This window comes from Bos grunniens, chromosome 7 (assembly GCF_055505025.1).
Source record: "Bos grunniens cultivar Pamir isolate PY7600 chromosome 7, Bosgru_T2T1.0, whole genome shotgun sequence".
NCBI classification, from domain to species: domain Eukaryota; kingdom Metazoa; phylum Chordata; class Mammalia; order Artiodactyla; family Bovidae; genus Bos; species Bos grunniens.
Window position 1 is genome coordinate 21363676 of NC_141171.1, and position 13081 is coordinate 21376756.

General features: G+C 51.0%; 1 protein-coding gene across 13 annotated transcripts in view; it reads left to right on the top strand.

The window, feature by feature from the left end:
• The window catches only part of DOT1L (DOT1 like histone lysine methyltransferase), a 52615-nt gene that overhangs the window by 1592 nt on the left and 37942 nt on the right, over positions 1–13081 (top strand). For 10 of the 13 annotated variants that reach the window (XR_015166875.1, XR_015166874.1, XM_086410300.1 and 7 more), the window contains one exon: positions 8760–8803. The exons of the other annotated variants lie outside the window; for them this stretch is intronic. Coding sequence is in view for 7 of the 10 variants with exons in the window: in XM_086410300.1 (XP_086266426.1) it covers positions 8760–8803 (44 nt within the window). In the remaining 3 variants the exon portion in view is untranslated. Of the gene's footprint in view, positions 1–8759; positions 8804–13081 lie in introns of those variants that run through there. 13 annotated transcript variants of the gene reach the window in all.

The following is a 13081-nucleotide window of genomic DNA, read 5'->3' on the forward strand; positions in this document are numbered from 1 at the left end:
CGGAAACTGAAAGTGGGGAGAACCTTCAAAACTCCAGTTGATCCACCTGCCTCCCTCTCTGCCCCGGTTACTGCACTCGTCTTGTACGAGTACGTTGGCCGGTACATTTTTCAAAATGTAATTTGTTTATCCTCAGTAGACATGAAGTGGTTCACTTGTAGCTCACAGTTGTAGAGTATTTGACAGATCATTGCAGTCAGGCAGCAGAACAATCCCATCAAACCATCTGCTGCCCTTTGGCATCAACTCGCCTCTCGCTTCCTGGCCACCAGTCTCATCTCAGTCCCTAAGGTTTTAGATTTTCTGGAAGTAAAGTAAATGGAGTCAACAATGTGTAGCTTTTTGATTTGGGTTACTTTGGCTCAGCAAAATGTATGTGAGATTCATGCCCGTTTTTGAGAGTGTGAGAAGTCACTCCTTTTCCTTGCTATGCAGTGATCAGGAATAGAGCTGCTAAACAGCCCAGGGCAGGTGAACTTGGATTTTCACCTCACTTGGGAGAACACTCTGGGAGTCAGACTGAGGTCTGTGCTGAATGTCTGTTTTAAGAGCATTCTTGCATCTTGGAAATTGGTATTTTTCCAAAATTGGTATTTTGAGTATCAGGAGAATCTAGAAATCCACTGTGACCCAGCACCGAAGCATCTGAAACTAAGATGAAGGTTCATCTGGAGATGGTCCCATTGTTGCCATCACCATCTTATTTTCAGAAGTCTGTTCAGTTCAGTTCAGTCTCTTAGTCATGTCCGACTCTTTGCGACCCAATGGAATGCAGCACGCCAGGCTTCCCTGTCCGTCACCAACTCCCGGAATTTACTCAAACTCATGTCCATTGAGTTGGTGATGCCATCCAACCATCTCATCCTCTGTCGTCCCCATTTCCTCCTGCCCTTAATCTTTCCCAGCATCAGGGTCATTTCAGATGAGTCAGCTCTTCGCATCAGGTGGCCAAAGTATTGGAGTTTCAGCTTCAACATCAGTCCTTCCAACAAATATTCAGGACTGATTTCCTTTAGGATGGACTGGTTGGATCTCCTTGTCATTCAAGGGACTCTCTAGAGTCTTTTTCAACACCACAATTCAAAAGCATCAATTTTTCAGCACTCAGCTCTCTTTATAATAAAGTCCAACTCTCACATCCATACATGACTACTGGAAAAACCATAGCCTTGACTAGACGGACTTTTGTTGGCAAAGTAATGTCTCTGCTTTTTAATATGCTGTCTAGGTTGGTCATAACTTTGCTTCCAAAGAGTAAGCATCTTTTAATTTCATGGCTGCAGTCACCATCTGCAGTGATTTTGGAGCCCCAAAAAATAAAATCTGCCACTGTTTCTCCATCTACTTGCCATGAAGTAATGGGACCAGATGCCATGATCTTAGTTTTCTGAATGTTAAGCTTTAAGCCAACTTTTTCACTCTCCTCTTTTACTTTCATCAAGAGGCTCTTCACTTTCTTTCATCAAAGTCTTCTTCACTTTCTGCCATAAGGGTGGTGTCATCTGCATATCTGAGGTTATTGAGATTTCTTCCAGCAATCTTGATTCCAGCTTGTGCTCCATCCAGCCCAGCGTTTCTCATGATGTACTCTGCATATAAGTTAAATAAGCAGGGTGACAATATACAGAGGTCTGTAACCTTTGTCAGTAAGACATCGTGTGTGTCCAGGTCTCAGGGAGAGCTGGCTTTCCTGTGGTGGACGGGTCTGAACTAGAGAGCGTCTTTCGCTTGCTGGCAGGACCTCACTTGGCAGGGTTCAGGGTGTGCTGCCTGCCTGGCTGGGCGCTCCATCTGAGGTCAGCAGCCATTCCTGGGGTGGCAGTCCCAAGACCAGGCAGTGGGGGGAGGGGGGTGTGCCATGGTCAGCAAGCTGCAACCTTCCTAAAGCAGTGCAGTGACGTCTGCTCCCCTCCCGTGTCCCCACTGGGAGATTTTGCTTTCTCACAGGAAGTGAGGGGGCAGAACTTTATTATAAGAGTACATATTTTGTGATGACTCGATGATGAGTACATTAAGAAAATGGGTCACTTCCAGGAGCATAGCCTTTCCAAAGGTCAGATTACTCATGTGACCACACATTCGAAATAACTGAGCTTGCTTGTTCATTGATTCATTCATTCATCCCAGCACCTTCTGGGTATCTCCAGTGTTCCAGGGGGAGCGGAGCACAGTACACAGTGTTCTTGCTTTCAGGAAACTTATGAATGAGGGTTGGTGGGCAGTCTATAAACACAGAGGTGCAATGGAGGTGTGCCCTGGGGATGAGGTCCTGGAGGGTGGGGCTGAGAGAGGAGGGTGAGTGGCTTCTCCGAAGAGGGGCACCCCCAGGAGGAAGTGCAAACAGCCACAATCTTCCACACGCGGAAATGTCCAGCCTCCGAAATGGGTTCTTGTGCAGTTGACAAATAAGAGGGCGTGGTGCAGGGCGAGTTTTGTTCCTTCTGTCACAGAGTTCCCAGATGTCCACTTGCAGCTTATGGCAGCGTTGCTAAAGCAGGATGGCCCTTCTCTTGGTAGAAAACTGGGTCTCAGCTCAGGAGGGAGCAGGTGCCTGGTGGCCGGGCCGGAGGTTGCGAGGGCGGGCAGTAGTCCTTCCCCTTGGTGACTCACAGAGGCCGTGGGTGTGGAGCAGCCTCGGTGTGACTGTCCCTGCCTGCCTCCTCCAGCACATGAGTCTCTGATGAATTCTGAGCCGTCATGCCCCAGACTCGGCTGTGAGTAGTAGCTGAGGTGGGTGGCTGGCTGAGCCATCCCTCCCTATGACTCAGAAAATATTTTCTGCTCTGACCTCTGTGTGCGTGAGTGAGTGCTGACTAATCCGAGCTCAGGTGGAAGTCAGGTTAACCCTCTGACGGCTCTCTGTGGGCGAGGTGACCACTTTAGAGAGGAGGGCATCATCGGAAAAGCCTGGTACCCCGCATGTGGCTCTCAGCTTCTGTACCCTGGTCCCTGACATCCAGGTGTCCTGGAGTAGGCAGGCTGAGTATTCTGTTCCTGGTGGAAGGAGCCAGCGGCGCTGGAACCTGGGGTGTTCACTAGGGAGGAGGTGGCGGAGCTGTGGGCCACCTGCCCCAGTCTTCCTCTGGGAGCCCTGTCCTTTTTTCTTAAACTTTTTGTTTTGAGATAATCATAGATTCTTGTACAGTTGTAAGAAACGAGACAGAGGCACCCCATGTTCTCTCCTCTCAGTTTCTCCTGATGATGACATCTTTCGAAGCTGCACAATGATGTAATTGTTTCATTGGCCTTGGTTCATCAGGATGCAGTGTTCTGGGGTCCCTGCAGGGTGTGACCGGCCGTGTCTGTGGGTGCCTGGGTCCTGGGTTCCGTTCTCGTCTCCCGAGAGACCCCTCTTGGCCCTCTTTCTCTCTTCCTCGTCTCAGTCCTGATGCTCTCCCCAGTTTGCGCACCTGTCTCTCCACCGGGGGATAACAGTCTATCCCGTTCTCTTGCTCAGGGCTGTGCCTGGGAGCCTCTTTGGCTCCTTCTCTGTCTCTTCAAGCTGTCCTGCCCTTCCCACCGCCAGGTCTCCTGCTGAAAATGTTCAGAGAAGCCTAAGTCTGTCCGTGTCCTCTGCAGCCTCCCTCGCTGCCCACCTGCCTGACCTCCCCTCCCCACCAGCATTTCTCTTTTCTTCCCTGACTCTTTCTCCACCCATCGTCACTGTCTCAGTGCCTAGCCCAGGGGTGATTAGCCCAGGGGCGGTGTTCCTTGGCACCCCTGTGTTGGACAGGGCCCTCTTCCAGCCAAGGCATGGCCCCGTGAGCTGGGTGGGGAGGTCCGAGGCTCCAGCATCATCGTGTGTGACCTTGGATGGAAAAACCGTCTCTGATGGGCTTCAGTTTGAATCCCCTGAGTCAGTTGTTGGGTCCGTGGCTGAGGCATGGAAGGTGCATTAGTGTTATGCAGGGGGATGGGTGGCCCCTGGGAGAGGAATACTACCTTTGGAACTGCTGCTGCTTTGCTCCTCAGGGACAGCAAGGGTCGAGGGGCTTGGGATGGGACTCCTCAGAAGGATTTCCCTGTTGCATGGCGGTGCTGGACCTGTTCACAGTGGATTATGTTTTCCCTCGTCTGTGAGTGGCTCCCCGTGGTCTGCTCTGGGCTCGCCCTGGGACTGAGCCAGGCTCCCACCTGGCCGGGGCTGGGCCCACACCTGGTCTGGGTGCAGCCAGGTGAAGAGGCAGGACATGGGAGGAGGGGCCTTGCCGGGTCTTGTGGTTTTTGAGTTTTTTAATAACAGCTTTGTCCTAAGCTCTATGCTTTTTGAAATTTTAAGGAGAGTGAGCCTATAATTTCAAGATACCTTCTTAAAGAGCAAAATTTGAAGTGCCCTTCTTAGTAAATTTATTTAGAATCAAGCTTAAAACTCACCACCAGCAAATCATTTTCATAGCTTATATGGCAACTGAACTTTTTATTTAATTTTTCAGCACTGCTTTATTAAAGACATAGGTTGCAAAAGATAATAAGCTATCTGTATTGTAAGCTGAACAGAATGAGAATCATAGAGTAGATTTGCAGCAGTTTCTTCTGAGGATGGCAAGAAAAATAGACATTTCAACTGCGCCTTTAGATTCACAGTCAGGTTGATGGAAACAAATAGCCCCAGGTCATTCACCTTAAAACCTAGATAAAGAAACAAACAATTGGCCAACCGGAGGTGTAGAACTGGTATAGAATTTGAAGGCTCAGGAGACAGTTACAGGTTAACCTGGGGTATCCTCTAATGCACATTAATGAAATCTCCTTTATGTATGGTTGGGAAGATCCCCTGGAGGAGGAAATGGTAACCCACTCCAGTATTTTTGCCTAGAGAATCCCAAGGACAGAGGACCCTGACGGGCTACAGTCCATGGGGTTGCAAAAAGTCAGACACAACTGAGCAACTAATACTTTTTTACTTTTATTTTGTCCAGATAACATTCGTACCACACAGCTCACCTACTGCAGGTGTACAATTTAACGGGTTTTACTGTATTGTGTTACTGTATTCACAGAGCTGTGCAACCATCATATCTAATTCCAGAACATTTCATCCCCCTCAAAGGACCTGCATCCCCCCTCCCCAGCCCCGGACAACCAGGAACCCACTCTCTGTGTCTGCGGATCAGCCTGCTCTGCACATTTCCCGTCAGTGGAGTCACACCCTGTGTGTCCTCCTGTGTCTGCCTCTCACTGAGCGTCGTGTTCTCAGGGTCCGTCCACGTGGTAGCGAGTGTCAGCGCTTTTCCCTTTTGCAGGGCCAAGTGATGCTCCTGTGTGTCGTGGGTCTTGAGGCCCCTGGAGAGGCACTCCTTTGGCCTTGGTCCTGGGGTGGCTGGCACCAGGTACCCTGGTGGGGCATTGACAGTGACCCCTGCTGGGGTGGGACAGTGCTGGAGCACTCAGAGCTGCAGTGCTCAAGGTGAGGCTTGCCTGGACTTTCCAGACCTCAGGCTGGCAACCATGCAGCCACTGGTTGCTCAGGGATCCTGGGTGAGTCCTTCTGCTGACTGGGCCCCTGGAAGGGCCTCCTGTCCTTCCTGACCCTTGCCCTCCTTTCCCATCACAGCCTTGGCCTTGGCCTCAGGCGAGGAGAGTTCTGGTGCTGAGCGTTTGGTCATCTTCATCCCCCATCACCCCAGAGTCCCTCCCTGACAGCCCCTCCATGTGGACCCCCACTGGCGCTACTCTGATCTGAAGACCTGTGGAGCGTGAGAAGCGGCCAGAGCGGAGAGGTTGTGAGAGCTTCCGAGTCATTCAGGTGGTCAGGGCAGCTGCGGGAAGCTGGACAGGCCCTGCAGCGGCATCGCAAAGTCTGAGGAGGCATGTTGTCAACCATTCCCTCCTCTCTTTCTGGTGTTAGAGCTTGGGACAGCTTGAGTACACCTCATCTCAAATGAGACCATGCTCCAGGCCCCGTGTCTTCCCAGGGGCCCCTGCAGGCCCTGCAGGAGGAGGGGTCCTGGACTTGTCCTGGCTGCCTGGGGGCCCAGAGATGGAGCGTGGTCCACAGCTGGGCACAGTCCGGCCACATGGCGTGGGCTCTTGAACACGGGCATTCATGGGGCCTTTCACGGTACTCCTTGTTTTGTAGTCTCACGGTGATGACTGGAATCAAATGTTTCTGGTTACTACTGCATCTTCCTCTGGCTCTCAGACTTGTTCTTGCAGGCTGTGCTTCCTGCATATCAGCCTAAACTCAGGCCGTGTATCGGTTATCTGTGGTGTGTAACAAAACAGCCTGAAATTTAGCGACTTGAACAACATACACTGGTGACCGCTCATGGTGTCTGAGGGCAGGAACTGAGGGCTGGCAAGCCAGGGAATCTGGTCAGGTGCCCACAGGAGGCTGCTGTAGACGCTTCATCCAGATGCTGATGGGGCCAGAATTGTGGCTCCCCCGCATGCTGCCTGAGACTCCCCAGTCCACGGGGCGAGTTCCCCTCAGAGTAAGCGTCTCAGCATTGGTGCAGAGGCCCAGACCATCCCCTCCATTCCATGGCTGCCCCACGGCCCTGTGCACTGTCCGTATGAGCTTGTCTCTGAGTGGACCCTTCAGGACAGCGTGGCGGCGTCTCTGCCGTCTGTGCTGTAGGGGCCCGGGGATGCATGCCAGGGCTGTGGGGACTTGACTTCCTGGATGTTGTTGACCTGTGAGCATCCCAGAGACTCAAGATTTTCCTGCTGAGCTTGGGGGTGCTTTTAACAGTATATCACATCTACTCCCAGGCATTTTGTTGTTACTAGTTTGTTTTTGCCACCTCATGTGACTTGGGGGATCTTAGCTCCCCAATCAGGGATTGAACCCGGGCCCTCAGCAGTGAGAGTGTAGACACCGCCAAGGAATTCCCTGTTAATGGCATTATTGAGGTGTAGTTCCCGCACCATGCAACTCATCTGCCCTGAGCATGCTGTTCCCTGGTTTGTGCACTGGGTGCAGTCATCACTGCTACTAATTTTAGAACCTTCCATCACCCCAGGGAGAGTCCCCATCTCCATCAATATTCCCCCATCCTCCTGCCCCAGCCTCTGACAGCCAGGAACCCACTCCCTGTGTCTCTGGATTGGCCTGTTCTGCACGTTTCCCATCAGTGGAATCACACCCTGTGTGTCCCTCTGTGTCTGCTTCTCTCACTGAGCGTTGTGTTCTCAGGGTCCGTCCACGTGGCAGTGTGTCAGGGCTTCTTTTTGAGGCTGAGTGATGCTCCCGTGAATGGAGGGACACGTTTGTTTATTCATTCACCTGTTGGTGGTTGTGTGGGTGATTTCCAGTTTGGGGCTGTGGTTGTACGTGCTCACTTCTTTTGGGCAGATACCCAGAGAGGAATTGCTGTGTCAGGTGGGGCCTTTTTCACCTTTTGGGGAGCTACCAGCTGCCCCCACCGTTCTGACATTTGCCATGAGGTGCTGGGGCCTGCCGCTCCCACCTGTGGTTCCTCCCCAAGGTGTTGGGTCAGCGGCGGTGATGCCGGGGCTCGGGCACCCCATGCCAGGAGCCGCTGGTCTGTGGGGCTGTCCAGTGTTGGAGTGCACACACTCCACTTCCCACCCGCCTTGTCTAAGTGAAGAGTTCAGTGAATGTTTACTGCTTCATTCTTGCTAAGTTGGAGGATATTCATGATAGAAGGTTGATTTTGTCCTTTGCCTTAAAAACTAAGAGTTTGGACAAAAGGTCACATATTGCAATTAACTATTTACAAACGTCCAGAACAGGCAAGTGCATAGAGACACAGAGTGGATTAGTGTTTTCAGGGGCTAGGGGGAGGCCTGTCTGCTGATGGGGTGATGGAATGTTCTGGAACTAGACAGATGCTGGTTGCACAACCCTGAGTGTAGTGACTCCACCGCATTGCACACTCGGAAGCGGGGTCTGTTCTGTGTGAGTTATATCTCAGTAGAGCTGCTGTTAAACACCGATGAGGCTAGGGCCGTGAAAGTGGCTCTAGAGCGTTGAGTTGGGTGGGGCCCTGCCCTGAGACCTGCCCTCGTGGCTTTGTCCATCATGAAGCCAGGAAACGGTGGTCTGGGCTGAGAAGGGCGGTTGCTGTCCCAAGCAGGGCTGGTGGCTCTGGGTCTCTTACCTCACTTCTGGTTTCAGCCTGTGCTCTTCGCAGCCCTCTTCACTGAGGTTGGAGTGAAAGTGTGGCCTCGAGTTACAGACGTCCATGCACACACCCTCACTTGTATTTTTTGGCCATACTGCACAGCATGTAGGATCTTGGTTCTCTGATCAGGGATTGAACCCACGCCCCTTGCATTGGGAGCATGGAGTCTTAACCACTGGAAGTCCTGCCTTGGTTTCTGTGAGGTCTCCAGTTCGCTGGTCATCAAGACTGCAGGGAGAGGCCAGAGCGACCTGTGATGTGCCCGCTGGGAAGAGCAGCTGGGAGGGCACTGCTGTGACTGGGCAGGATGATAGCTGCTCACCCACTCCCGGTAGTGACAGGACCCTCGTTTCCCATTTTACAGACAGAAGCCGAGGCCTGCAGAGGGTCAGGGACTCAGAGCCAGGCCTGCGGCTGCCCGGCTACAAGAGTGCCCAGGAGAGCCTTGTGGAAGGCGGGTTGGAAGTTAGACTCCGGCCCAGCCCCTTCCCTTCTCTGCTGCCTGCTGGGTGCCCCCAAGGCCGGCGTACCCTTTGTGTCAGGGACCCCAGTGCCATGGGTGGGGAAACGAGGTGGGAAGGCCTGGGGGCTAGAGCGCCTGCCTCCTCTGGTTGCCTCCGTCACCGAGGCTGGAGGGACGGCTCTAAACCCTATCCCATTGTCTTTCAGGACAAACACCACGATGCTGCTCATGAAATCATCGAGACCATCAGGTGAGTGTGGCACCTGCTGGGGTGGGGCCTGGGGGTGGGGCCTCAGGTGGGCCCCCAGCGCCTAGCTGTGCACTCTGACTCTTACTCCAGGCTCCTGGCCCTTGCTTTCAACCCCCACATGTCAGCCTCCCTGTTCCTCTATCCTGGTCCACCTCAGCGTCATTACCATGGAGAACCCGGGGAAACTGTGACTGGGGTCAGGGGTCAGTTGCCTGAGTGTGACCCAGCACAGGGGCTGGTGCTTTGTGAGCTTCCTGTGGGCAGGGGTGGAACCCCCAGTGGCAGTTCCTCACAGGCCCCCTCCCCTTCCCCTCATCACCTACTTTCCTCTCCTGTCATGGGGGGTTGGGTTCGGGCCACTCCTCTCCACGTGAGCCCACCCCTTGTGGAGGGCAGGTGCCTGGCAGGCTGGCCTGCGAGGCTCCAGGAGGAAGGCCCCTGCGGTATTTCTGGTGGGTGTCCTCCTCACACTGGACCTGAGGGTTTGCGATGGCCTCCGGAGTGACCAAGGCTCGGCGTTCTGAGACCACTCTCCTGGCTCTGGCACCTCCCTCGTGCCGTTATATCCTCTCAAATCTGCTGTGGCCAGGCTGGCAGTGCCCTGTGAAGGAGGCCTCATCCTGCCCCGGCAGCCGAGCGGCTCAGCCTCCTGAGCTCCTCTGCTTCATTCTCGGGGCCGAGCCGGGCCTCTGTGCCGGAGTGTCTGGGAGACTGAGTGAAGTCTCGTGTGCATCTCACAGGGTGGGCCTGACTGGGGTGGTGCTGAGAATGTGGGATCTACTTTTTTAATGGTGTAATCCACAAACCAGTTGGTTGGTAGAGTAGTGCTACGATCGGCTTAGTTTAGTTTATTTTTAAAGAAGGCTGACAGTTAGGAGGGGCTTCCCAGGTGGCTCAATGTAAAAGAATTTACCTGCCAGTGCAGGAGACGAGGGAAACGTGGGTTCAATCCCTGGGTCAGGAAAATATCCTGGAGGAGGAAATGGCACCCCACTCCAGTTTCTTGCCTGGAAAAATATCCCATGGACAGAGGAGCCTGGTGGGCTATATAGTTCATGGGATCACAAGAGGGTCGGACATGACAGCGACTAAGCACCCACACGTGTCAGTCAGTTAGGAAGTGAGGCCATGTGGTTAGGCGAGGGGCTCCTAGTTGGCCAGCCTGGGTCCCCTCCCTGCTCCCTTGGGCCAAGTGAGTTCTGGGGGCGGGTTGGCCTGGTTGCCTGCTGCTTCCTGCAGGGAGGGAGTGTCCCTGTGGTGCAGGGCGGTAGGACGAGGTGCAGCTGGCCAGCCGGAACAGGTTCTCTGGAGCCTCCTGGGCCCGGGTTCTCTCTGGGTCTGGCGGGGCCCGCTCCCCATCCTCAAATCTACAGGCTACTTCAGTCCTTCCCTCTTGTCTCCACAGATGGCTTTTTCTCATTGGTAAAGATGGCAGTCACCTGTTTGTTTCTTTTCTTACCTTTTCATCCTGGAGGATTTCTGACATGCTCAGAGATGGACAGTGTGTATGACGAGCCCACGGGCCCGTCACCCAGCCTAGCGTTTGTTTCACCTGTACCAGTGCCATGGGTGGGGAAACGAGGTGGGAAGGCCATCCACTTTCCTCTTCTTCTGTGTGTTCACTGGGACAGTCAAGGTGTGACTGAAGTACAGGAGGGAGACCACCTGTTTGGAGCGAGCATGGTGGCCAGTGTGGATGTGTGGGTGTCCCCTTGTACCTGTGTGAGGAGGAGTCACCCCTGTTTGCCTGGGCCCCCTGTCGGCCCCCTCCCTCCACTCCTGCCCCCGTGCAGCCCGGCCTGCTTTCTGTTGCTGTGGATTACTTTGCATTTTCTAGAATTTTACATTTTTTAAAAATGTGTCAAAGTTTTTCTTTCTTATTCCTGAGGAGTGCACCATTGGTGCATCCTTTCTCCAGATGACAGATACGTTTGGGTGGTTTCTGATTTTTGGCAATTGTAAATAAAGCTGTTGTAAACACTCCACGGAGGTCTTTGTGTGGACGTGTCTTCCTTCATCCTGGGTAAATACTTGGGAATGAGGCTGCTGGACTGTGCTTGAAGGAAGGCCGACCCCTCCAAGCTGCAGGCAGCCACGCAGGACCGCCCTGTGGCTCCCACGTTGGCAGGGCATGTTAACAGGGTTGTTTCTGCTGGTCCAGTTTGAGTCCTGTGGTGGTATCATTGTGGTTTTAATGAGAATTTTCTTAATAATTAATGATGTTCATCATTTTTTGCCTGCTTTTAAAAAAACTTTTTTAATTATTGAATTTTGAGCATTCTTTGTCATTCTGGCTTATCCTTTATTAGGTATGTGTTTTGTGAATATTTTCTTTCAGTCTGTGGCTTGTCTCTTCACATTCATAAGAGTGTCTTTTAAAGAGCAAATATCTTAAATTTTGATAGAAGTCTAATTTATCAACTTTTTTTTTTAATAGTTTGCCGTTTTTTGCATTCTGAGATATGTGTGCCTAACTTGAGGTCACAAAGATTTTCTGCTGTGGTTTCTGAAAGTTTTATGGTTTAAGTTTTACATTTACATCTTTTTATCCACTTTGAGTAAACTTTTACATGAAGTGCAGAGCATGGGTTGAGGCTTATTGCTTTGCATGTGGACTTCTCATAGTTCCAGCAGCATTTGTTGATGAAACTGTCCTCTCTCTCTGGAATTTCCTTATCACCTTTGTGAAAGATCAGTTGACAGTGTATGAGGTGATTTGTTTCTAGAATCTCTTTCAGTGCCACTGACACATGGCTCTGTCCTTTAGGCAGTACCACAGCTTTATGGTGAGCTTTGGAATCACAGGAAGTCCTCCATTTTAATTCTTCTTTTGAAATGTTGCTTTGGTTATTCCACCGCCTTTGCATTTCCATGTAAATTTTCAAATCATCCTGTTGATCTTTGCACAATTTATTTAGGAATTGTATTGAATCTGTAGGGCATTTTGAGAGATTTGCCATCACACTTGAGTTTTCCAGTCCATGAACATGGTATGTGTCTCTACTTGCTCAGGCGTTTCAGCTCTTCTCTTGGCAGCGCTCTGGCATTGCAGCATGGAGGTCTTGGACAACCATTTGTTAGATTTGATTTATTCCTAGCTCATTCATGCTTTTGTCACTACTGTTAAGTGGGATTGTGTGTTAACTTTCATGTTCTTTTTGTCTGCTACTTGTGGGTAAAATACAATTGATTTTTGTACGTTAACCATGAATCTTGTGCTCAATTCATCAAATTTTTTTTTTTTTTACAGGATAAGGATTCTTTATTGAGGACTTGACATATAGATTAGTTCTTGTGCCATGAATAATGTTGTTCCTTTTAATGTTTGGAGGTTTTATCCTACTTTGTAAGTAGAAATCCCTTGCCCATGAAAAAATGTGGCCAAATATTTCTGACTCCTTGAATTGTAGCTGCACTTCAAGATCTGGATACACAACAAGTGAAAGGTAGAAAATAATACTGTGCAGTGCGTAACTTAGGCTAGATAACTACTAAGAACACTTGAAGTGAAGTCGCTCAGTCGTGTCCGACTCTTTGCGACCCCATGGACAGTAGCCTACCAGGCTCCGCGATCCATGGGATTTTCCAGGCAAGAATACTGGAGTGGGCTGCCATTTCCTTCTCCAAATTCATCAATCTTAGTAGTAGTTTTGTAGATTTCCTGGGACTTGCTGTGGAAATAAAAATAATTGTATCACCTGTTATTTCTTTTTCTTGGCATTATTAAATTGGCTGGGACCTTTGAGGCTGTTTTGTGATAAAGTGGGGGGAGGTTGCATTCTTATCTTTTCCCTCATCTCTGGGGCAGGGATATTAGATTTAGTCTTCCACTATGGAGGTGATGTTAGCTGTAGTTCCTCACAGATGCCCAGTACAAGTTTGAGAACATGCTCTCCTATTCCTGGTGGCGTTTTCCCTAGGTGGAGCAGTTGCATCAGTTAGATTAAAAAAAAAAGAAAAAGGCCATAACTTCTACAGTTTAATACTGAAATACTTATGGATGAAAATGTCATGTGTGGTCTGCTTCCAGATAGCATGGAATGGGTGCAGAAAAGAGTTCGTGGTAAGAGCTCTGAGCCCAGCAAGAGGCTTGCAGCGTCTGCATGCCTTGCCACGGTGAGGTGCTGTCTTCCAGGTTTCTTTCATGTAAAGTTACCGTTTTCCCCATTTTTTTGAAAGTTATTTGTTAATTTTGGGGTCTGCTGGGTCTTCATTGCTGTGAGGACTTTTTTCCTCTAGTTGTGGAGAATGGGGGGCTCCTCTCCAGTTGCAGTGACA